Source organism: Phyllobates terribilis, unplaced genomic scaffold (genome assembly GCF_046119375.1).
Source record: "Phyllobates terribilis strain yellow unplaced genomic scaffold, ASM4611937v1 Scaffold_13__5_contigs__length_258822181, whole genome shotgun sequence".
In the NCBI taxonomy this organism is placed as follows: Eukaryota; Metazoa; Chordata; class Amphibia; order Anura; family Dendrobatidae; genus Phyllobates; species Phyllobates terribilis.
In genome coordinates this window covers 103,468,164-103,493,327 of record NW_027362773.1, presented here as the reverse complement: position 1 = coordinate 103,493,327, position 25,164 = coordinate 103,468,164, and the positions used below count along the sequence as shown (strand labels likewise).

At 48.5% G+C, this 25,164-nt stretch overlaps 1 protein-coding gene across 18 annotated transcripts in view; it reads left to right on the top strand.

Moving 5' to 3' along the window:
* Positions 1-25,164, top strand: part of NRXN2 (neurexin 2) — a 961,844-nt gene that overhangs the window by 471,676 nt on the left and 465,004 nt on the right. For all 18 annotated transcript variants that reach the window (XM_073658329.1, XM_073658327.1, XM_073658343.1 and 15 more), the window contains 2 exons: positions 2,158-2,277; positions 4,783-5,170. In XM_073658329.1, the coding sequence (XP_073514430.1) occupies positions 2,158-2,277; positions 4,783-5,170 (508 nt within the window). The remainder of the gene's footprint in view (positions 1-2,157; positions 2,278-4,782; positions 5,171-25,164) is intronic.

The window sequence follows — 25,164 nt, the reverse complement described above, 5'->3', positions numbered from 1 at the left end:
TTGCCTAGTATAAGATACAGTATATTGCTCACCCATGATGAGGAAGGATAGATTATCCCACCACGCTGCCCCAACGCGTGTTTCCAGCTCAGTTGAATCTATACTTTTTGAACTGTGGAATTATAGGCAAATGTGTCTTGTGATCTCTAGTCTGACCACCAGTCCAGTACATGCTCTGCTGTGTGGATAGTAGTTCTGTATCTTACTTCCTATAAACGACAGAATGAGAATTTGACAATATTATTTCTCTGGTAGCTCTCCAAAGCCTATGCTTTCCATGAAGTTCTGCCTTTGTTTTTCTGTATGCTCCCATGCAACTTAACAAATAATGTCTGCATAATATAAGAGAGCGGTGATATAGTCTATAGAATTATAAACTCCAGATATATAAATATCCCCTGACTTAAACTAATTGTGTACAATATCTGAGAATCATGTCTAAAGAAATCTCTAGTATAGCTTGCTGCTCACCTGTACCTTATATTTTAACGAACTGATAGGCAGAAACCTATCACAAGCAGGAGGCAGAGGATGCAGATGAAAACCATTAAATGATATTGCAATGGCATAGTAACTAAAACAGGTGTACTGTACATGAGGCATACATTAAATCTCTATGTCATTTTTTAAACCATAGCCTATGCTGCACTATAAGCACACAAATAGTTTTGTTTCTGGCTGGAGTGCTGCTTTAAAGTGCAAATTCAACATTAGACAGGCTGTAGCCAATAGGCAAGAAATCTAAAACTAAAAGGATTGTCTGATATTAAAAGGGGTTGTCAAGGATTAGAACATTGGGTCATATCTATATAAATATTTTGCACTAGCTGTGTAGAGTTGTATCTATCTACATTGGAATATCAGACACACTCCATGGACAATCCAGTGGACAATTTCTAGAAAAAAGGATTTATTTTTTCCTAGTCCTCCACAATAATTTCACTCACCTATTCTGCCGCCATAACCCCCTTTTCACACTTGGTTGAATTTGTTTCTGGTGCACAGAATCCTGTTATTAACTAACAGATTTATCAATTCAGTCACATACAAGCTCAGCGGCCGCTGGAGGTCCTACTATGATTTATGATGAGCTCAGAGGGCTCAAAACGCATCAGTCTCTCCCATTCCTGTGATAAAACAGGCAGGGAAATGTGCCTCAGAAAAAAAGCAGCAACCAGCCCCTACTGTGACATCTGTATATTCACTTATCATAAGTGACTTATGCTTCCTCCTCTGGCCAAGATCTGTGGCATACCCCGACTATGAACTGGAGCAGCTTTGCATGGTCTTACACAGCAAATAAAACCTTACATACCAGGGGCACATTTATAAGAATATCTCTGCACAGGAACATTTTTTTCTACCACATCCAATTGTGGATCTTACCTTAATTCCACGACCTGTTAATTAAAATGTACTTTTGTTTGTGGGAAAACCCCTTTAAACACTTTTTAGCTTTTTTCTATATCACTATTTATAATTTAAATAATATAAAATCTTGCAGTTTTCACTCTGGCTGCAAAGTCTAGTACTAGGTTAAATCTTCATGTCCTGTAGAGATCAGTTTTCAGCAGTCAATTGATTATCATCACAGAATATAGGATTATAGTTAGGTAAGGTAACACAGCATCACACTATTACATTAGGTTATTATCACAGTTCACAATCACCTCCTACCCCCTCCCTGCATAATGACCTCTGCATAGATCACAGAGCATGCTTAGTAAAGTCTCAAGTCTATTGTTTTCTGCAAAATGGCAAGATATCTGCCTCTATAATCATGTTGGGAAAATGGAATAAAAAATTAGAAAAAAAAGAATGTTTCACCAGCCAGTTTTAATCCAAAAAAGATGATTCAGGTGATTACTTTCCATCTAAGTTCTGTTCCCTCAATTGCATCAAATCAGCAGCAGATAGAAAGAAAAGGTCCAAGTATTTTATAAGCAAAAAATATAATATTTTATAGGTAAAACTGAGCCTCTTCCACCTTTAGATAATTTTGTACTAGGGCAACATGTTAGGAGCTATTTTTCTGCTGCTTTTCGTAAATTTGATTCTACACATCTATGTGTCGCAGCTTCCATCATGCCGAGATTTAGGTATGTGTTTGAGAAAACGGTAATGCACAGCTTTACACTGCGTCCCTGCTCCTTTCAGGTAAGGGCCCAGAGACTTTGTTTGCTGGCCAAAAGCTAAATGACAACGAATGGCACACGGTACGAGTACTCCGCAGAGGGAAATACCTTCAGCTCAGTGTGGACAATGTCACTGTAGAAGGTAGGTGGAAATGTTTTTTGTGCGTCGCTTTTTGAGTTATCGTTTTTCTGATTTAGTCTTCATCTGTTGAATTGGAATGATTTTATTGCTGTCTGTATTTTAAGCTAAATTAAATGCACTATGCAAGAAATGGCAGGCCTCGTACAGGTGAGTAAAGAAGAGTGAATTTTTTTTTTTTTAAATATTTTGGGTTTGATTAGTCTGCATCGGTTGAAAATGGAGATTTGAACCAAATATTAAGTGCCTGAAAAAATATTTTATTATGTTCAGATCCTATAGTATAATAAATGGGTGGGAGTGAAGGGGGTTCAAAAATAAGATTCTCTTACTAACAGATTACCCAAAGGGTAAATGGACCCAATTTAAGGGATTTGTAATTAAAACTTGACTTTTATTCAGATTAATTAAATATAAATGATCTAAAGTATTATTAAAAACCCTTGACTAGCATTGCTTTATAATGAATTCTGCTAGCCTCCCCGACATGTTTCGCATGAACAGGCTTCATCAGGGAGTCTGATTCTAGCCTCAACTCCCTGATGAAGCCTGTTCAGGCTAAATATGTCAGGGAGGCTATGAACCTATCTTAATTAGCTTTTGTTGTTTTGCATCTAACAAGTTACCACTATATACTTCCCTATAAGGCTACATTATCTGGTGGACTCCAGCCATCAATTCAATTAGGAGAATAATAGCCGCAAAGATAATTCTATTAGATAGAGGAAACTATTAGAATTCATTATAGAGCTATACCACTCAAAGTGGTTTTAAGAATAGTTTAGACCACTTATATTTAATCTGAATAAAAGTCAAGTTTTAGTAATAAATCCCTTAAATTGGGTCCATTTACCCTTTGGGTAATCTGTTAGTATGAGGTTTTCATCCATGAAGGCTTTTTGTAGACACTTTGTTGGTTAATCCCAAAAATAAGATTATACTCCCCTATACTAGGCCCTTCTCTCACTTGTCTTGTCACCACAGCTCCTTACCCAGTCTTCACTTTGGATCTTCTGGACTTTGCATCTTCTGTTCTTCAGATCTTCTAGCACTTAGCTGGTCCCACATGACCGGAGCCCAGAAGATCCAAAGACCAGATGGCAGAACAGGTGATGGGTGAGACCAAGATCAGTTCGTATAATCATTTTTATTACTTTGTAACCCTTTCCCAGCCCTTAAGAGAAAAAAATCCAGCAAAATGGAGGTTGACATTTTGCTGTATTTGAGCAAGTCGAATATTAAAAAATTCCTATTCTTGTGAATGCAAATTTTTAGTAAAATTCATGGCAAATTTAAATTTTTTTTATAAATTGATTCGATCATCTCTACTAGTAAGGTTTCGATCTAGCCATCAGCAGTCTTTTCATATATACTAGCAGGACTTACTACAATATACACATATTGGGTTAAACTCCCATTTTAGATGCCTTTAATTGTGTTTTTTCACCATAAGAAGTAATAGCATATCACTTGGATATGATGCAATTCTCTAATCAGTGGGAGACCAAAGGCTGGGAAAATTACCAATGAGTTGTGCTGCTCCATCACAGTTATTCTCTGCATTGCAGTGCTCCTGTGCACCGGATTATAGAGAATGATCTCCGTCCTCCTGAATGGAGCTGTGCTGGAGTTCCCTGCACAGGTGATGGACAGGATCTCCACTAGTGGAGAAAAGCTGCAGTCATGGGTCCTTTGTTCTCTTGAAGTATGAGGGTCCCAGAGGTTGAATCCCCATCGATCATCATGGCAAACACAGCAAACTATGAATTCATCTCTGGATTAATTTGCTACACAGATGGATAGACAAATTATATGGACAAAATGATCGGCACACAATCTGAATTAATTCAGGATTTTCATTTAGTCCCATTGCCCCAGTATATATCATCCGACCACTCACACCCCGTGTATAACATTCGTCTTCATTGCCCCCAGTGAAAAACACCCGCCACCCCACCCCCACATCATGCCGTCTGCCTTTACTCACATATGACAGAGCGGCCGGTGGTGCGGAGCTCACTGATACCAGCGCCGTCCTGTAATAGGAGCCACAGGGGTGACAAGTCCGTTCTTGACAGCTATTACCATTGTGAGAATCATGTCTTCCAGTTATTGACCTAACCTCTAGTATTCTCATAATTCCTCCATAATACAGGATAATTAGGACATTATAGCATGGCTCCCATATGCATTCTACAGACTCGCGATAATTACTACATTGCCCTCTAGTAACCACTGAACCATACCGTTATAGGCATGTAATCATCGTTACCAAGTAACCAAGGAAAATCTTACTTTTACGATACTTTGTGCTCCATTTATTTAATAATTCGAGCTTGTCTATAAGACGATGGAGCTTCACCGAGTCGTTCTATTTTCATGAATACCAATGTGCTTCCCTTTTTATAGACGTATGTGTTATGCATAAGTTGTAATTATGTGTTTTATCTTCCATGTATGTATTATTTCACATATACACTATTAATTGTGTGCTTCTTGCTGCTGCAGGACACATGGCTGGTGACCATACACGATTAGAGCTTCACCATCTGGAAACGGGCATAATGACCGAACGCCGTTTCCTTTCGGTCCTACCTTCAAATTTCTTGGGTCACTTAACGGCTCTTCGTTACAATGGCGCCCCTTATCTTGACTTATGTCAGGACGGTGAATTGGGCAGACGCTGTGAACTGAACGCTCGTGCTGGGGGTCTGCGTCCACTGCTAGCTGATCCTGTAGTCTTTCGGTCAGGACCGGCGTACCTTGCCCTACCTCGACTACAGGCATATGCCTCCATGCATCTTCTCTTCATGTTTCGTGGCCGGCATCCGGATGGGCTCTTACTTTACAATGGAGGTCAGGGGCCGGACTTTATTGCCGTGGAGCTGGTGAAGGGGTGAGTGACATTATTTACTCAGTACCATTGATACATTGAATTAAAGGATGTAAACAACTTCAGGGGCAGTATATTTTGTTTCCACTTAAATGCATGTTCTTTGGTCTAAAAGTAATTTTTGCAATTGGGTTTCATTAAAAATTTTGCTCCGTTTGCCTCTTAATTGAGAACGAGTTAACTAAGAATCCATCAGTGAGCTCATTCTCACTAGGAGCTTGTATATCTTTTGTATGTCTTTTTCTGAGTTTTGAAAAACTGTTTGGGGCGACAAAAGCGCACACATAGAGCAAGTATCGCCTGGTAAGGAAAGGAAAAGACATGAGTATGCGCTCACCAGACGGTGTTGTGTGAAGGCAACTGTGTAACTGCTGCTGCGGTCCAGTGACTGGAGGAGAAACACTTCTTTCAGATGATTAATAGTGGAGGAGGATGATATTACGTTGAACGAGCTGTAGTAAATAAGAAGCCTTTTGTTTTCCAAAATGGTTCCCAACGCGTTTCGGCACTGGACTGGTGTTTTTCTCAAGGTAAAAAAAGACAAGTATTACTCTGTACTGAAACGCGTTGGAACAAAGAATTATTTTGGCTTCTCATGTACCGCAGCTCGTCCTTCTCTACTATTTTTCTGAGTCTTGGCTGATTTATGATCACATCAAAGTTCAGCCCAACTTTGATGTGGTCTGTGACTTTAAATCGGCACAGAGAAATTCAGAAAAAGACAGAGAATAGCAAACTTTGCCGAACAAGCTCACGAACGGATCCTCAGTAAACTCATACTGTGGGAAACAAGAGACTGTAAGAACCAAACGGTGCAAATTTTGTAATAAAATCCAATTGCAACAATTATATTTAGCCCAAAATACATGTAAATATGTAAATAAGTTGACTCCAAAGGTGTCTATGTTCTTTTAGTTATGTCCAGTAGCGAATTTGCCCATAATCCATATTGGTTATCAGGTAGCACATTAGTCTTTTTGTATTACTGGTGATGAAATATCCAGAATTTTGTAGTGAGCCCAATGAATACCTTGCAAGACCTAAAGACTTGAAGAAATGTCACAGGCGATGTACAACAACAAGAACGAGATGGACGACCCAAGAAAAAAACTTCTCTTTAATATTTGTTTCCAGCAATGACTTCTACAATTATTCCATAATATTATTCCCTGGCTGCTTTTAAGTATCAGGAAAGTTCTGCAGTACGAAGCTGTGTCGGTCTCGATAGACGCACAGGGGGAGATTCATCAAGAGTGAGCAAAGGTGCAGGAATTTATGAGCTGGTAAAAGGGGTTCAAATGTAGCAAAATGTATCAAAATTCTGAACACTGAGATAAATTTTGTGCAGTTTTCTGGACATGATGAAATACACTTTTCTTTTCCATCTGACTTGTCACTGCTACATTTTCCAATACATGTCGTTTGTAAACTTGGTGCACTGAATGACTCCCTAGTCACAGACCTAGTACCCATTAACAGAGTGCCACATGGGCAAGAAATACCCTATTCCCATTCTACAGTCAGTCTGGCGCACTTTATTTAATGGACAAGCCTTTTATACATTTTTAAATCTTGTATATATGCGTCCACACCCATATATATATTATGTGTGTGTGTATATGACGCGCCCCCTGGGCCAGTGCTATAGTGCGGCGCGCGTGCGTGCGGGGAATACCCGGAGCCGGATCCGATGGGGGTAGTAGTCTTCGTATGGCGGTGACCCGGTCCGTGCCCAGGGTGGTCAAACTAAGTGGCGTTATTGATATGATGGTATTAGTGTCCGACTACGCCACCCGCTGAATGCGGCTATGAAGCCGCCGCTGCAGGGCAGTCCGCTGAGGCCGGTGGTTCGGATGTGCAGCGTGGATGGTATAACCCCCAACGGGAGGGGTATGGCCTCAGGGCAGCTATGTTAGAGATGACAATGGGAGTGATGGTGCGGGTGTCCCAGTACTGATGGTGCAGGTGCGACGACGAAACACGGAGGCTTGAAGTGCAGTTTCAAAAGCTTTACTCACAGTTCTTTACCAGGTCGCCCGTGCACAGTAGGACCACCCGAGTCGTGCTGCGTCCACCAGGTCAGGGACTCGGCCAACTCCCAGGCAGTTCCAGAGCGTGGTCCTGAGCTCCCCTCTCTTCCTTCCTACTGGCCGTCCCCACCAGGGATCCACCTTTGTCCAGCTCCCTCGGGCCTTCTGGTGGTGAAACCTTTCCCGGCTTCCCTGACCCTATACGTGGTATGCCTTCCTGGTGGATATGGCGAGGGGTCGCGCCAAAACTTGTCCACGACCTCCGGTTCCTGGCTAAGGATAATTGGCCTCCACCAGTTTGGGATCCGGTACCCTGCTCTGCCAACCCTTCACCCATTTCCGTTCTCTCGTGGGATCTCAGGGTTCCCTCTATGCTTTCATCTCTGGGCCTTTCCTTGCGTCTCTCTTCTTCCTCCTTTTTCCTTCTCTCTCTCTCTCTCTGCTTCAGGCCTGGCTCTGGAGCTGGGCCCAGACGGAGCCACAGCTCCCTGTCAGCCCTCTCTGGCTGAGCTCCTCTCCTCTTCTCCTCCTGCCTGAACTGAACCCTGATCTAAGATGGTGCCCACCTTATATACCTCCCTCTGACACCCGAGCCCAGGTGACAAGCACCCAATGGGCTCCTTCCTATGCCCAGAGTCCCTCCCCTGTCTGCTCCTACACCACTGGGATGTTCCTCCCCCCCCCCACTCCAGCCAGGGACAGACGCTGTCGTACCTGCACATCTACCTGGTGGGAGTACCGTTGATCTGTCCCCCGGAAATGGGGTGAATGTGGTGCATGCAGCTAACTGAGCTCAGTTCCACACTCCATCCTTACCCGGGAGTGGAATACCACACCTCTGGTCTGAGGTGCAATACCCCTGTAGCAGCCGAGTCCTCGGGGTGCTACATTCCCCCCTGGTAAACCACAGCACGTCCTCGGGCTGGAATAGAGCAAAGGCAAATTAAAACTTACAAAAATTTTTTAAAGTGCACTCACACATAAGATATTAACTATGAACTCATCCCTTTATGGGAGGTACTTTTCTCTTTTAACTTTACGGGTATAAAACATTACGAAAACATTATCAGAAAATATCATTAACTCTCTTAGCATCATAAAAACTTTTTCATTTAAAACATTCTTGATCAACACGTTCTTGATCTCTGGTCACCGTGCAACTTGTGACCAGGTAAAGTGCAACAGTCTCTAGTTCTAAAGTAGAAACGCAGTTCCTCTATAAAACCAATAGGGGGCGCCTTAGGAAGCGCAACTATTTACAGGGCATGGCCGCTCTCAGTCCTCGGCCAGTGGGAATAGGGAAATGGCTGCTCACAGTCCTCAGCCTGGTAAGGGATTAGGGGCACACAGGATACAGTCCCTTTAAACAGTTCCACACTAGTCCCAACGGGGACCACACTTCAATGAGCAACAGTTTCAGCAACAGTTCTCATACCCTGACGGGTAACTATATACAGTACTTTGTTTATGCTACTTCCTTCAGTAGCGGTATCCTCTCCTTGCTTCCTCCCGAGGGTAGTCTTCAGACCCGTCCGGGTCCTCTTGGCTTTCCTCATATTGTATCTCCTCCTCCGTCAACCGGTGCACGTGAAGGGCGTATGGTCCTTTGGCACACTGATGCCGGGTGAAGGTGACCTCATCACCCGGGTAGAGGTCACGTCCGCGATGTCCCTCCGGCAGGTGGCTTTCGACATCCCTGCGGATGACAAAGACGTCGCCGGGGGTTCGGTGATCCCGGATAAAGCCCCAGCCATGCTCCAACTGGAACTTTATTACGGTCCCGGTGGCGCGGGGACCGTGGGCCGCACGGGGGTTTCGTCGGGCTCGGCGTTTCTGCTCCGCACTCCGGACCTGCAGCTGTTCTTCGCGGATCCGCCTCTCTCGTCGTTCTCTCCCGAAGACCTCTAGTTGCTGACGGCAGCACTCCTCCCGCTGGGCTGCGGCCGCCCGGGTCTCTTGGGTGAACCCCATGAGGTTTTCACCGGTGGGGTCCCATGCAAATTGGGCCTCCTCCAGCGGGAGCGGAACAATTTTGGCGGGCGCCGGAGCCGGGATTAGAGGCTCACACAGGGGCCGTTCCCTCCGGAGTCGGGGGTTGATGTACTCCGGTGGCCACACGAAGGGCAGCCCGTCCGGGCTAGTATGCTGCGCGAAGAGATCTTCGCCCAGGGGCAGCACTGTGGAGGTTGATGGTTCTGTGGGGGCAGCGGCGCCCGGAGGTACTCGGCCTTGTGTCCAGGCCGGAGGCATCCTTTTTGGGTCCAGGTATGGCACCTTTGGGGAAGAGGGCGCTGGAGGGGTAACGGCGCCCGGATGCACCAGGCCTTGCGACCAGGCCGGTGGCACAGTGGAGGTAAAGGGCGCTGTGGAGACCGCGGCGCCCGGAGGCACTCGGCCTTGCGACCAGGCCGGTGGCACTTCCTCTTTTGCCGCGCTCAGGGTCAAGGGGCGTGGCGCGGAAGGGGGCGTGACCGCGGCTCCGGCCGCTTGAGGCCTAGTTGGGAGCAGTGGCGGTGCGGCAACGGGCGCAATGAGGGTGACTTCGGGCTCTGCGACGGGGAGCTGGGGCAGGCTTACGGCTACTGGGCTCGGGGTGATGACGTCCCCATTACCTGCTTCCATCCCTGCGGCTCCCTCCGCGGCGTCGTCTCCGGCCTTCGTCCCTCCTGCACCATCCTCAGGGGCAGACTTGCTCCACGTTGCGGGTGGCGTCCTCTGCTGGCGGGTTCCAGCCTGCTGGGCCATCTCCCTCCTCCATTCGGCCAGTGCTTCCTGCTGTACTCGGGCCATCTTCCGGGCCAAGGCTTCCAGCGCGGTCTGTGCACGCTCCCGATCTCTGGGGAGCTGTGCCAGGATCTCCACCAGGCCTTCTGGGGTGGCAGCCTGCAACAGGTTCCGGACCACAGGGTCAGTGCTGCTCGACTCTTCCTCCATCTCCGGGTGCGATGTGTCCAGACTCCTCCAGGCCGCACCCATCCTCTCTGTTTTGTTCTCTATCCGCCCCCCTTGGGAGTGGTCCCGGGGCAACTTAGTGACAGTCAGTTTCAGGGGCAGACCCCCCACTTTGATGGACATTTCCATGGTGGTAGTCTCGGCTGGTGGGGGCGGCCTCCGCTTTTGGCGCTCTTCTGGGACCGCGCCCACGATGGGAGGTGGTCTCTTGCCACCCTCTGGCACGCCCACAATGGCGTCCGCTCTGCCAGGGCGGGAAACTGTCCAAGATGGCGGGAATCGTCTCCCTATGGCGGGAAACTCCGTGGATGGCGGGCAAAGACTGCAGATGGCGGGCAAACGGCGGGAAACGACCCCAGATGGCGTCCGATGGCGGGAACCCTCTGGAATTGGCGGGAGACTCCTTTTTGCGGTAAATGTGAACTTTTCTTCAGGCACGCAGTACCCGGTGGTTGCGGGCACGTAATCCTGCCGACTACGCCAAAGTTGACGCGCCCCCTGGGCCAGTGCTACAGTGCGGCGCGCGTGCGCGCGGGGAATACCCGGAGCCGGATCCGATGGGGGTAGTAGTCTTCGTGTGGCGGTGACCCGGTCCGTGCCCAGGGTGGTCAAACTAAGTGGCGTTATTGATATGATGGTATTAGTGTCCGACTACGCCACCCGTTGAATGCGGCTATGAAGCCGCCGCTGCAGGGCAGTCCGCTGAGGCCGGTGGTTCGGATGTGCAGCGTGGATGGTATAACCCCCAACGGGAGGGGTATGGCCTCAGGGCAGCTATGTTAGAGATGACAATGGGAGTGATGGTGCGGGTGTCCCAGTACTGATGGTGCAGGTGCGACGACGAAACACGGAGGCTTGAAGTGCAGTTTCAAAAGCTTTACTCACAGTTCTTTACCAGGTCGCCCGTGCACAGTAGGACCACCCGAGTCGTGCTGCGTCCACCAGGTCAGGGACTCGGCCAACTCCCAGGCAGTTCCAGAGCATGGTCCTGAGCTCCCCTCTCTTCCTTCCTACTGGCCGTCCCCACCAGGGATCCACCTTTGTCCAGCTCCCTCGGGCCTTCTGGTGGTGAAACCTTTCCCGGCTTCCCTGACCCTATACGTGGTATGCCTTCCTGGTGGATATGACGAGGGGTCGCGCCAAAACTTGTCCACGACCTCCGGTTCCTGGTTAAGGATAATTGGCTTCCACCAGTTTGGGATCCGGTACCCTGCTCTGCCAACCCTTCACCCGTTTCCGTTCTCTCGTGGGATCTCAGGGTTCCCTCTATGCTTTCATCTCTGGGCCTTTCCTTGCGTCTCTCTTCTTCCTCCTTTTTCCTTCTCTCTCTCTCTCTCTGCTTCAGGCCTGGCTCTGGAGCTGGGCCCAGACGGAGCCACAGCTCCCTGTCAGCCCTCTCTGGCTGAGCTCCTCTCCTCTTCTCCTCCTGCCTGAACTGAACCCTGATCTAAGATGGTGCCCACCTTATATACCTCCCTCTGACACCCGAGCCCAGGTGACAAGCACCCAATGGGCTCCTTCCTATGCCCAGAGTCCCTCCCCTGTCTGCTCCTACACCACTGGGATGTTCCCCCCCCCCCACTCCAGCCAGGGACAGACGCTGTCGTACCTGCACATCTACCTGGTGGGAGTACCGTTGATCTGTCCCCTGGAAATGGGGTGAGTGTGGTGCATGCAGCTAACTGAGCTCAGTTCCACACTCCATCCTTACCCGGGAGTGGAATACCACACCTCTGGTCTGAGGTGCAATACCCCTGTAGCAGCCGAGTCCTCGGGGTGCTACATATATATGTATGTGTAGCACATATGCGCACACACATATTATTATATTAATATATATAAACATACATCTATATATGCACACACACCTACTGTATATATTATATACATACACATATATTATATAAACACACACATATGTGTGTGTATATGTAATGTATGTGTGTATAATATAATATATAGTGTGTATAATGTGTGTACAGTATATATGTATGTGTGAATGTGTATATGTTAATATAATAATGTATGTGTGTATATATACTAAATATACATATATACACACGAATACTGTATATATTAATATATATATATAGTGTGTGTATATAATATATGAGTGTGTGTATATGAGTATATATATGTATACACACATATATTCACGCATACACTTGTGTGTATATACGCATGTGTTACTGTATATGTGAAAAACTGTATATATTAATGTGTTTTATATATATATATATATATATATATATATATATATATATACATACACACACACTTACAGTGTGTATGGAAAGTATTCAGACCCCTTTAAATTTTTCACTCTTTGTTTCATTGCAGCCATTTGGTAAATTCTAAAAAGTTATTTTTTTCTGATTAAAGTACACTCTGCACCCCATCTTGACTGAAAAAAACAGAAATGTAGAAATTTTTGCAAATTTATTAAAAAAGAAAAACTGAAATATCACATGGTCATAAGTATTCAGACCCTTTGCTCAGTATTGAGTAGAAGCCCCCTTTTGAGCTAGTACAGCCATGAGTCTTCTTGGGAATGATGCAACAAGTTTTTCACACCTGGATTTGGGGATCCTCTGCCATTCTTCCTTGCAGATCCTCTCCAGTTTCCGTCAGGTTGGATGGTGAACGTTGGTGGACAGCCATTTTCAGGTCTCTCCAGAGATGCTCAATTGGGTTTAGGTCAGGGCTCTGGCTGGGCCAGTCAAGAATGGTCAGAGAATTGTTCTGAAGCCACTGTTTTGTTATTTTAGCTGTGTGCTTAGGGTCATTGTCTTGGTGGAAGGTGAACCTTCGGCTAAGTCCGAGGTCCAGAGCACTCTGGAAGAGGTTTTGATCCAGGATATCTCTGTACTTGGCTGCATTCACGTTTCCTTCAATTGCAACCAGTCATCCTGTCCCTGCAGCTGAAAAACACCCCCATAGCATGATGCTGCCACCACCATGTTTTACTGTTGGGATTGTATTGGGCAGGTGATGAGCAGTGCCTGGTTTTCTCCACACATACCACTTAGAATTATCACCAAAAAGTTCTATCTTCATCTCATCAGACCAGAGAATCTTCTTTCTCATAGTCTGGGAGTCCTTCATGTGTTTTTGAGCAAACTTTCATATGTCTTGCAATGAGGAGAGGCTTCAGTCGGGCCACTCTGCCATAAAGGCCCGACTGGTGGAGGGCTGCAGTGATAGTTGACTTTGTGGAACTTTCTCCCATCTCCCTACTGCATCTCTGAAGCTCAGCCACAGTGATCTTGGGGTTCTTCTTTACCTCTCTCACCAAGGCTCTTCTCCCACGATTGCTCAGTTTGGCTGGATGGGCAGGTCTAGGAAGACTTCTGGTGGTCCAAAACCTTTTCTATTTAAGGAATATGGAGGCCACTGTGCTCTTAAGAACCTTGAGTAATGAAGAAATTATTTTGTAACCCTGGCCAGATCTGTGTCTTGCCACAATTCTGTCTCTGAGCTCCTTGGGTAGATCCTTTGAGCTCATGATTCTCATTTGGTCTGACATGCACTGTGAGCTGTGAGGTCGTATATAGACAGGTGTGTGCCTTTCCAAATCAAGTCCTATCAGTTTAATTAAACACAGCTGAACTCTAATGAAGGGGTAGAACCATCTCAAGGAGGATCACAAGGAAATGGACAGCATGTGACTTAAATATGAGTGTCTGAGCAAAGGGTCTGAATACTTATGACCATGTGATATTTCATTTTTTCTTTTTTAATAAATTTGCAAAAAATTTCTACATGTCTGTTTTTTCTCAGTCAGATGGGGCGCAGAGTGTACTTTAATGAGAAAAAAAATGAACTTTTTAGAATTTACCAAATGGCTGCAATGAAACAAAGAGTGAAAAATTTAAAGGGGTCTGAATACTTTCTGTACCCACTGTATATATACAAGCACACATACAGTATCTCTCACTCTCTCTATATAACATGTATAATATATATGCCTGAGTGTGTGTGCATATAATAATAACAACGTGTAGTTATATATATAGACATAATATAATAGTTACACACAAATATAACATATATGTGTATGTACAGATATATATAAATGTGTGTGTATGTATAGATATACGGTATGTGTGTGAATATGTGCATATATTAATATAATAATAATGTGTGTGCATATATATAGACTTATAGAGAATAATAACATTTACACATGCACAAATATTTACACATATATATATGTTTGTCCGTGTGTGTGTGTGTATATGTGTGTATATATCGATATCTATATATATATATATCTACAGTGCCTACAAGTAGTATTCAACCCCCTGCAGATTTAGCTGGTTGACACATGCGGAATTAACTTGGCATTGTGACATTTGTACTGTAGATCAGCCTGGAAGTGGGAAATGCACTGCAGCAAATTTTTATTTATTTATTTTTTTTAAAAAACGTTAAAAGTTAATTCAGAGTGTCATTTATTATTCAACCCCTCAAACCACAAGAATTCTGTTTGGTCCCCCAAAAGTATTAAGAAGTAGTTCAGGCACCAAGAATAATGAGCTTCACATGTGTGGATTAAAGATCTCTTTTGCCAGCCTTTTCTGACTATTTAAGACCCTCCCCAAACTTGTGAACAGCACTCAGACATGGTCAACATGGGAAAGACAAAGGAGCATTCCAAGGCCATCAGAGACAAGATCGTGGAGGGTCACAAGGCTGGCAAGGAGTACAAAACCCTTTCCAAGGAGTTGGGCCTACCTGTCTCCACTGTTGGGAGCATCATCCGTAAGTGGAAGGCTTATGGAACTACTGTTAGCCTTCCACGGCCAGGACAGCCTTTGAAAGTGTCCTCCCGTGCCGAGGCCAGGCTTGTCCGAAGAGTCAAGGCTAACCCAAGGACAACAAGGAAGGAGCTCCGGGAAGATCTCATGGCAGTGGGGACATTGGTTTCAGTCAATACCATAAGTAACGTACTCCACCGCAATGGTCTCCGTTCCAGACGAGCCCGTAAGGTACCTTTACTTTCAAAGCGTCATGTCAAGGCTCGTCTACAGTTTGCTCATGATCACTTGGAGGACTCTGAGACAGACTGGTTCAAGGTTCTATGGTCTGATGAGACCAAGATCGAGATCTTTGGTGCCAACCACACACGTGACGTTTGGAGACTGGATGGCACTGCATACGACCCCAAGAATACCATCCCTACAGTCAAGCATGGTGGTGGCAGCATCATGCTGTGGGGCTGTTTCTCTGCCAAGGGGCCTGGCCATCTGGTCCGCATCCATGGGAAGATGGATAGCACGGCCTACCTGGAGATTTTGGCCAAGAACCTCCGCTCCTCCATCAAGGATCTTAAGATGGGTCGTAATTTCATCTTCCAACAAGACAACGACCCAAAGCACACAGCCAAGAAAACCAAGGCCTGGTTCAAGAGGGAAAAAGTCAAGGTGTTGGAGTGGCCTAGTCAGTCTTCTGACCTTAACCCAATTGAAAACTTGTGGAAGGAGCTCAAGAATAAAGTCCACATGAGGCACCCAAAGAACCTAGATAACTTGGAGAAGATCTGCATGGAGGAGTGGGCCAAGATAACTCCACAGACCTGTGCCGGCCTGATCAGGTCTTATAAAAGACGATTATTAGCTGTAATTGCAAACAAGGGTTATTCCACAAAATATTAAACATAGGGGTTGTATAATAATTGACCCACACTTTTATGTTTAAAATTTAATAAAATTCAACTGAGCAACATAACTTTTTGGTTTGTAAGATTTATGCTTCTTGTCATAAAACCTACTCTCGTTTGCAGTTTGAAGGCTCTAACTTATTTGCATCTTATCAAACCAGCTAAATCTGCAGGTGGTTGAATACTACTTGTAGGCACTGTATATACACACATATACCGGTATATACTGTATATTATAATCTGTACACACACTGTGCCGATGCTCCTCATCTTCCTCTCGGAGAAATGTGCTCAAGACAATTAATTACAGAGTTTGGAAAACAAGAAATTACTGCCCTTCGGGCGACCAATGCTTTACTTGGATTTAATAGTGATTGACTTTTTAAGCAGTGAGATTATCGATACGTTCACGCAGGGAGATTATTTGCTAATTTTGAGATGTGTGCGGCGGTCATGGAAACTCTTGTTAGAACCTGGAATTCGGCTGACCGCTATGACCTGGGTAATCGCTGTATATGTAAAATGTGTAATTGTAGAAACTGTTGAAAAAATATAAAAACCAGTTGGATGAAGAATGCTGAGGTCTGCGGCACAATAGACGTGTCATGGCCAGTGTGTACTAGGGAAATGGATTAAGGGTTTTACACAATGTGTATTAATGTGACAATAGATTTCATCTCTTCTTCCGCTCTCTGAATCTTTGTCCTGCCCTCATTAAACCGCTTTGTCAGTCCCAACTGATAATAACATGAATGGAACATTACGCATTATAACGTGAAGCCATTTATAAATTACATTTAATTTAAAGGGAATCTCTGAGCCGAAACAAACCGTACAAACTAAGCACGAAGCCTTGTAGGGGATATTGCCCCTATAATGATTGTAACTTTAGTGCTCTAATCATTGCCTCCGATCTGCTGAAACTGAAGTTTATTCACATATGCTAATTAGTATGTTCGGTGCACCCTGGGTGTGGCCAAGAGGCTCAGTGTAGTGCATTGAATTTGCATGCCCTTCCTCCCTCACTGGCTGTTGACAGCCCTGGCTTGCAAGGAGCAGCTCTGTGCGCAGAGAAAGCTCAAGCAAACAAGTGTTTCCCATAAAAAAAAAAATGCAATAAAAATAGATTTTTCCCATTTCCCAGTGCATTATATGGTAATATTAATCATGTCATTCAAAACTACAACTCGTTCTGCAAAAAATAAGTCCTGTTACGACTTATCAATGGGGAAAAAATCACTTTTGAAAGAAAAGGAGAAAAAAAAAACTACAAAAAGGTAAAATTGTCTGGTCCTCAATGGGTTAGTGTCACGCAAGGTGTGGGAAGACTAAGTGCAACACAAAGGGAAGAGGGGGAGGAAGCCCAAATGCTAGAGAAAGGGGGAGTGGAGACCCCTAGGCAGATCTAATCTCACCCTGTCTACCCTACCGTCCCTATATTGGTTCCACACCAATCGCCGAGCAGGAGCCTAAACCCTGGAGACCCTAGAGCTTGGCCCTAGATAGGGAGGGAGAGGGGAAGTTGACGCGCCCCTGGGCCTGTGTCGCGCTGCGTTGCGCACGCGGGAGCTTACCCGGAGCCGGATCTCTTGAGGGTTGTAGTCTCGTGGCGGTGACCCGGTCCGTGCCCAGGGAGTCAAACTGAGCGGCGAGGTAACAGCGGTAGATGTAGAACGACTACGCCACCCGTTGAATGCAGCTATGGAGCTGCCGCTGCAGGACAGTCCGCTGAGGCCGGTGGATGGATGGTGCAGCGTAGATGGTATAACCCCCAACGGGAGGGGTATGGCCTCAGGGCAGCGGATGTGGATGATGGGGGTAGCAGGAACCACTCAGAGACGGTGCGGTGTAATTCAGGGTCTTTACTGGTAGCAACGATAGACCCTCCCGGAGTACTTGCTAGCAATTGGGGCCTGGTCAGTCCTTGAGCAGATGGGATCTCCCCTGGCCAGGCGGAGTTGTAGGCCTTCCCAACTAACTGTACTCTTCTGGCTACCTTGCTAGAGGCGGGAATAAGTAGCCCACGTCCCTGAGTGTACCGTGTGGTGCTCACCCGTATGGCCGGTGACTCGGGGCCTTCTAATGGCTTCCGCTCCACGATGGCGGTGCTGGTCCCACGCGTGTGACCGTGCCTTCGGGCTTCTGGGCCAGAGGACCTGAAATCCTCTGCCGGACGGTTTCTGCTGCTGGGTAGGAGTTAGTCCCCACAGCCTCGGACTCCGGGTCCGGTAAGAAATCTTCTCAGTCAGGGCGAGCTCTGCAGCTGCCAGCCCCTGACTCGTTGTAACACTGCTCCCCACAGAGCTCCTGATGTTTCTTGCTATGCTGCTTCTCTTCTCTACTCTTGTTCTGTCTTCTTTCTCCCTAACCCTGCCTCAGCCCCGGGTTTATATAGGGGAAGTCCTTCCCCTCCCAAGACTGGGCAGGAGGTGTGGCATGCACAGGATCCCTGACCAAAGGACCTCCCACCTGCTCTCAGACGTAATATCTCTATCACTGTGGCAACCAGACCCCTGGGGTGTCACATTCCCCCCTAGTGAAATTTAGTACTCCGGGACTAAACATATTTTTTTTTTTTTTTTTAGAAAAACATAACAAGGTATAACAATAACAATACAATAAGAAAAACACATAAGATGGTTACGGCGTGTCCGCAACCGGGTGCAGTTTTGAAAAGCAAGGTGTCCATTTCACCAAAACAGGGAGACGTAACCAGGTAGGGGCCTGTCCTGCCCCGAGTCCTTAACAGTCTTTAGTCCATCCTGGGTTACGCTCCAACTATGTACAAGGATTCCCGGTAAATCCACCAAGGACTCCTAAAAAGAACTAGAAACACAAAATTATACACAAGCAACTATAAACAAACATTATAAGATAGCTTAAACATTTAGATCCTCCAACGTGCGGGTAGCTGGCCTCTAGTGGCCCTAGTGGACCTACGGAGCTGACTGTCTGGCCCTGAACTACAGGGTGTAGGAGCTGTCAAGGGTAAACTGGGCAGCTGTCTATGGGCCCTCTGGCTCACTAGGGGTATGGCAGGCTCACTATAAGCAGAGGGTTGATTTTCCGGGTCTGCTTGTGTAGAGTCTTCTGCCTCCTGGACCGGCTGTTCTTCCAGCTCTACCGGTTGCTCCGTAGGTTCTTGGGATGATGGTTGGAGGAAGGTGAGTACGGGTACCACAACTGCACCATTGACTTGAGTCCAAGACCGAGGGAAGTCCCCGAGCACGGTACTAACCATATCTTCCCTTTCCTCTACGGGTCGATGGTCTTCTTGTTCCTCTTCAGGGTTCCTCAGTTGTTCGGGACACTTCTTCAGGTGGTCCCGGGATACAATGGCTGTGGTTTCCCCTCCGTCTTTACTGATGCTACAGACCTTCGGGTTTTCGTGGCTTGAGGGCAGTACGGTGTACGGGTCCTTCTCCCACTGGTCGTCCAACTTGTGGAGCCGTCTCTTCCTCTTCAAGACCTGCTCTCCGGGTACCAGGGGAACAGCGGGAGCATACTGGTTGTAAGTTTTCTCTTGTCTTTCCCTAGCCTGACAGAGACTTCGCTCCACGCTCTCCTGTACTCTCCGGTACTGCTGCTGCCTCTCTGTGTCCCAGTCTGCTTCTGGTGAAGTGTCCTCGGGTGTCAGGACTCCCATTTCCAGGTCAACAGGTAACTTGCCAGGTCTTGCCCTCATTAGGTAAGCCGGGGTACAGTTGGTGGAACCTACCGGGATGTGGTTGTATAGGTCCACCAGATCGGGCAACTTTTCAGGCCACAGACTGCGTTCTTCCAGGGGCAACGTTTTTAGAAGATCCATTACCACCTGGTTCATTTTTTCACAAAGTCCATTAGTCTGCGGATGGTAGGGTGTCGTCCTTATCTTCCGGCAGCCATACAGATTGCAGAATTCCTGGAAGACCTCCGCTTCAAAGGCAGGTCCCTGGTCCGTCAGCACTTGGTCTGGGTACCCGTGTGGACGGCAAAAGTGCTGCTGGAAGGCTCTAGCTGCTGTTTGAGCCGTTAAGTCCTTGACGGGGACGACAACCAGAAACCGGGAGTAATGATCCACGATGGTTAACGCGTAGACGTAGCCACTTCTGCTTGGGGTCAGTTTTACATGATCCAAGGCTACCAGTTCCAACGGTTGCCGGGTGACGATGGACTGCAGGGGAGTCTTCTGGCTGGCGCGGTCCTTCCTTCTCAGGTTGCACGGGCCACAGTCTCTGCACCACTTCTCAATGGTTCCCCTCATGCCTACCCAGTGGAATCGCTCGCGCAGCAGGAACTCCAGCTTCTTCCACCCGAAGTGTCCAGCTCCGTCGTGGTATGCCTCCATCACCATGGCTGCGTCTCTTCGTGGCACCACTACTTGCCAGAGTAATTCATGCGTCCGGGAGTTAACCATTCTGCGGCACAACTTCCCTTTGTAAAGGAACAGTCGACTCTTCTCTGCCCATAGTTGTTTGGCTTCCTCCGGAGCGTCTGGTTCAAGGCGAGCCTCCGGCCGAGTCAGCATCTCCTTCACCAGTCGGACGGCAGGGTCGCTGTCTTGCGTTTCCGCCCAGTTGTAGTGAGGTAAGGGGTTCAACGTAGCAGCCTGCTTACTCCTTACCCGGTGGGAATACTGGATAGTCCCATGACGGTGGAACGCAGGGAGTTCAATCTCTTCCAGTCCCTCCGGATCTTCTCCTTCGTCCGGCAGGTTGGGCATCCTGGACAGGGCGTCTGCGTTAGTATTGGAGCGCCCTGCCCGGTATTTGATTATGAACTCGTAGTTGGACAGACGGGCCATCCACCTCTGCTCCAGGGCACCGAGTCTTGCCGTGTCCAGGTGTGTCAACGGGTTGTTATCCGTGTACACGGTGAACCGGGAAGAAGCAAGGTAATGCTTAAAGCGCTCAGTGACTGCCCATACCACGGCCAGGAACTCTAGCTTAAATGAGCTATAATTCTCGGGGTTCCTTTCGGTGGGTCGCAGTTTTCGGCTGGCGTAGGCGATTACTCGTTCTTTCCCCTGCTGGATCTGGGACAGTACGGCTCCTAGCCCGATGTTACTGGCGTCGGTGTAGAGGATGAAGGGCTGGCTATAATCCGGGTACGCCAAGATTTCATCCCCCGTGAGGGCCATCTTCAGCTGGCGGAAGGACTCTTCTTCTAGCTCTTCCCATTTGAAGGGCGGCTTCTGGTTCTTGGCCTTCCGGGACTGGCCTATCAGGAGGTCCTGCATAGGCGCTGCCTTTTTGGTGAAACCGGGAATAAACCTTCGGTAGTAGCCTACCAACCCGAGGAACTGCCGCACTTCTTTTACGCTGGAGGGGCTTGGCCATCCCTTAATTGCGGTGATCTTATCGGGGTCGGGAGCCACTCCGTCAGCGCTCACCACGTGTCCCAGGTACTGCACCTTTGGTTTCAGGAGGTGACACTTGGAGGGTTTCACCTTTAGGCCGTAACTCGCCAGAGCTTCGAACACCTCCGCCAGGTGTTTCAGGTGGTCCTCATAAGTTTTGGAGTATACGATGACATCGTCCAGGTACAACAGGACCGTCTCGAAGTTTCTGTGGCCCAGACAGCACTCCATTAATCGTTGGAAGGTTCCTGGGGCGTTGCAGAGTCCGAACGGCATGCAGGTGAACTCGCTAAGTCCCATCGGGGTGGTGAATGCGGTCTTCTCCCGGTCCGCCTCTGCTACAGGAACCTGCCAGTACCCGCTAGTGAGATCCAAGGTAGAGAAGAAGTTAGCAGACCTTAAAGCAGCCAATGACTCCTCTATCCTTGGTAAGGGGTACGCATCCTTGTGTGTGATACGGTTGATTTTCCGGTAATCTACACACATCCTCATGGTGTTGTCTTTCTTTTTGACTAAAACTAGCGGGGCTGCCCAGGGGCTACAGCTATCCCGGATTACCCCAGCCTCCTTCATGTCTCTAAGCATCCCCTTGGCGTGTTGGTAATGTGCAGGGGGTATGGGTCGATACCTCTCTTTTATGGGAGGATGATCTCCCGTGGGGATGCGGTGTTCTACCCCCTTGACTCGCCCGAAGTCTAACGGGTGTTTACTAAACACTCTCTCATACTCTTGAACCACCCGGTAGACTCCCTGTTTCTGATGTGAGGGAGTGGAGTCAGTACCCAAATGTAGTTGCTGACACCAGTCCTCCTTTGTTTTCTTAGAGCCGTTACCTTCCTCCGGGTGAGATGGAGGCAAGGGTTCCACAGATTGTATAGAGTTTTGGTTGATGGTATATAATTTTGCTAGCGTGGCATACCGGGGCAGGTACACTTCCCTCTCCCCGATATTGATTATGCGAACGGGCACCCTCCCATGGCGTACATTGACCACCCCCCGTGCTGTCAAAATGGTGGGCCTACTGTCTGAGTAAACTGGTTCTACCATTGCCTGGTAATCTCTACCTCTCAGACCAATAGCTGCCCGGCACCAAATCATCATTTCACTTTTTGGGGGCATGGCAATAGGGAAAGGGTCACACATTCTTACGCTACCAATCTCACCGCCGGAGAGTTCCACCTGTTGCCGTCGCATCAGTGCCCGGATCTCTTTCTGGAGCACTCGCTGCTCGCCGGAGCTGGCGTTCTTGGCAACCTGCTGTAGAAGGAAAATCACCTCTGCAAGACAATTTTCAATTACATTAGTTCCTAGAGTTATTTTTGGGTGGCTCTCATGTTTGTCAATGTCTACAATGATCAGTCCCTGTGCTGCCAGTTCGACTCTACCGATTTTGATGGTCACCTCTTTAAATCCGATCTGTGGCACGGGCTGGCCATTGCTGGCGATGATACTCAAGTCGTCGTCAGGGTAGCGGGTAATATCCGAGTCATTCCAGTACTGCTTAAAGAGCACGTACGGGATGGTGGTGACCTGTGACCCGGTGTCCAGTAGGGCACTCATGGGAATGCCATCCAGTACCACAGGCAAGACTGGACGTCCTCCCACATATCTGTCGCGCCAGTTCGATGGGCCTGGTGATCTTTTTCCTGGGGGTTGGCCCTCTACCCCAGGTTGTGCCCGTTTAAAGAACAGTACCTTTCCATATGTCCGGGTTGATTGCAGCGGCGGCAGATGGGTCGTCCGTCCTCGCTGTATCGGTCACTGGGTCTTCCTCTGGCCGGTGGGGTCCTCCTTGGTCGACGCCACGGGATGTCCTCCGGTCCGGATGCCAGCTGGATCTTCCCTGGGGTGGAAACCTGTAAAGACTGCACAGTTCGGGTTAGCGCAGCAACGCTCTTAGCTAGCTCTTGGACCTGATGGCGTAGGTCTGGAGCCGGGTCATTGTCCAAAGCCTGCGCATCAGCTCCCACAGGCCCTGCCGACAAGGGCGCCGCCTCCTGGTGGTAAGTGATAGCTGGGCGCCTGTGGGTCACAACGCCACCCGGTGCCGGTTCTCGGAGCACCCGGATGGCTCTGTCCTTGAACTGTGCAAAGTCCAGATGGGGATCCTGTAAGGCCATTGCCCGCAACTGGGTTCGGTGGGCATTGCAATATAAACCCTCTATAAATTGTTCAGTCAACAGCCTGTCCTCGTTTCCCACCCCATCAGGGTCGGTCTGCTTTATGGCCCTCAGGGCCTCTTGTAGGTTTAGTGCATAGTCCCTTATACTCTCATGCGCTCGCTGCTTGCACCCGTAGAATCTAAGCTTAATCTCGGCTGAGGTGCGGGTATCAAAGGTGTCCTTCAGCCGGGTTAGTATCCCTGCGACAGTCTTCCTCCCAGGTGGCCAGGATTTTACTTCCCTTTTGGCTGCCCCAGTTAGTTGGGCCACCAGGATGCTCACTTTTTGCTCTTCTGTGAGGGGGTACACCTGGAAGAGGCTATCCAGCTTTTCTCTAAAGTCATGCAGGGTATGTGACTCCCCTGAGTACTGGGGTAGCCAAGCTGCTCCCGGGATATAGGGCATGGTGAAGGGCATAGCTGCAGCAGCGGTGGCGCTGGCGGGGGTTGAGGCAGTGAAGCTCTCCTCCGTATCCGACATCTTCCTCCCCCCTAGTGGACCGTGGCCTACCTTGCGATGATCCTGTTCCGTAGGCCGCGGCTCCGCAGTGGATCGTCAGGGTTGAGGACCTTCCGTCGCGCTCCGGTGACGTCGGCGTCTGCTGGGCTCCTTCCAGGACCTTACGCAACGTCCGGACGTGAGGCGGGGCTTCAGTTCTCGCGCGCTTTCGGAGTCCACGCCCCTCTTCTTCCCGCGCGGCGTCCTCAAGATGGCGTCCAATGGCGGGAAAACTCCACGGATGGCGGGAAGAAGGTCGAAGATGGCGCCGGATGGCGGGAAAACTTCGCGGATGGCGGGAAGAAGGTAGAAGATGGCGCCGGATGGCGGGAAACCTCCACGGATAGCGGGAATCTTCACCACTGGTAAGTTTGAACAGTCTTTGCTTTTCAGGCACGCAGTACCCGGTGGTTGCGGGCACGAGATCCTGCCGACTACGCCAAAGTTGACGCGCCCCTGGGCCTGTGTCGCGCTGCGTTGCGCACGCGGGAGCTTACCCGGAGCCGGATCTCTTGAGGGTTGTAGTCTCGTGGCGGTGACCCGGTCCGTGCCCAGGGAGTCAAACTGAGCGGCGAGGTAACAGCGGTAGATGTAGAACGACTACGCCACCCGTTGAATGCAGCTATGGAGCTGCCGCTGCAGGACAGTCCGCTGAGGCCGGTGGATGGATGGTGCAGCGTAGATGGTATAACCCCCAACGGGAGGGGTATGGCCTCAGGGCAGCGGATGTGGATGATGGGGGTAGCAGGAACCACTCAGAGACGGTGCGGTGTAATTCAGGGTCTTTACTGGTAGCAACGATAGACCCTCCCGGAGTACTTGCTAGCAATTGGGGCCTGGTCAGTCCTTGAGCAGATGGGATCTCCCCTGGCCAGGCGGAGTTGTAGGCCTTCCCAACTAACTGTACTCTTCTGGCTACCTTGCTAGAGGCGGGAATAAGTAGCCCACGTCCCTGAGTGTACCGTGTGGTGCTCACCCGTATGGCCGGTGACTCGGGGCCTTCTAATGGCTTCCGCTCCACGATGGCGGTGCTGGTCCCACGCGTGTGACCGTGCCTTCGGGCTTCTGGGCCAGAGGACCTGAAATCCTCTGCCGGACGGTTTCTGCTGCTGGGTAGGAGTTAGTCCCCACAGCCTCGGACTCCGGGTCCGGTAAGAAATCTTCTCAGTCAGGGCGAGCTCTGCAGCTGCCAGCCCCTGACTCGTTGTAACACTGCTCCCCACAGAGCTCCTGATGTTTCTTGCTATGCTGCTTCTCTTCTCTACTCTTGTTCTGTCTTCTTTCTCCCTAACCCTGCCTCAGCCCCGGGTTTATATAGGGGAAGTCCTTCCCCTCCCAAGACTGGGCAGGAGGTG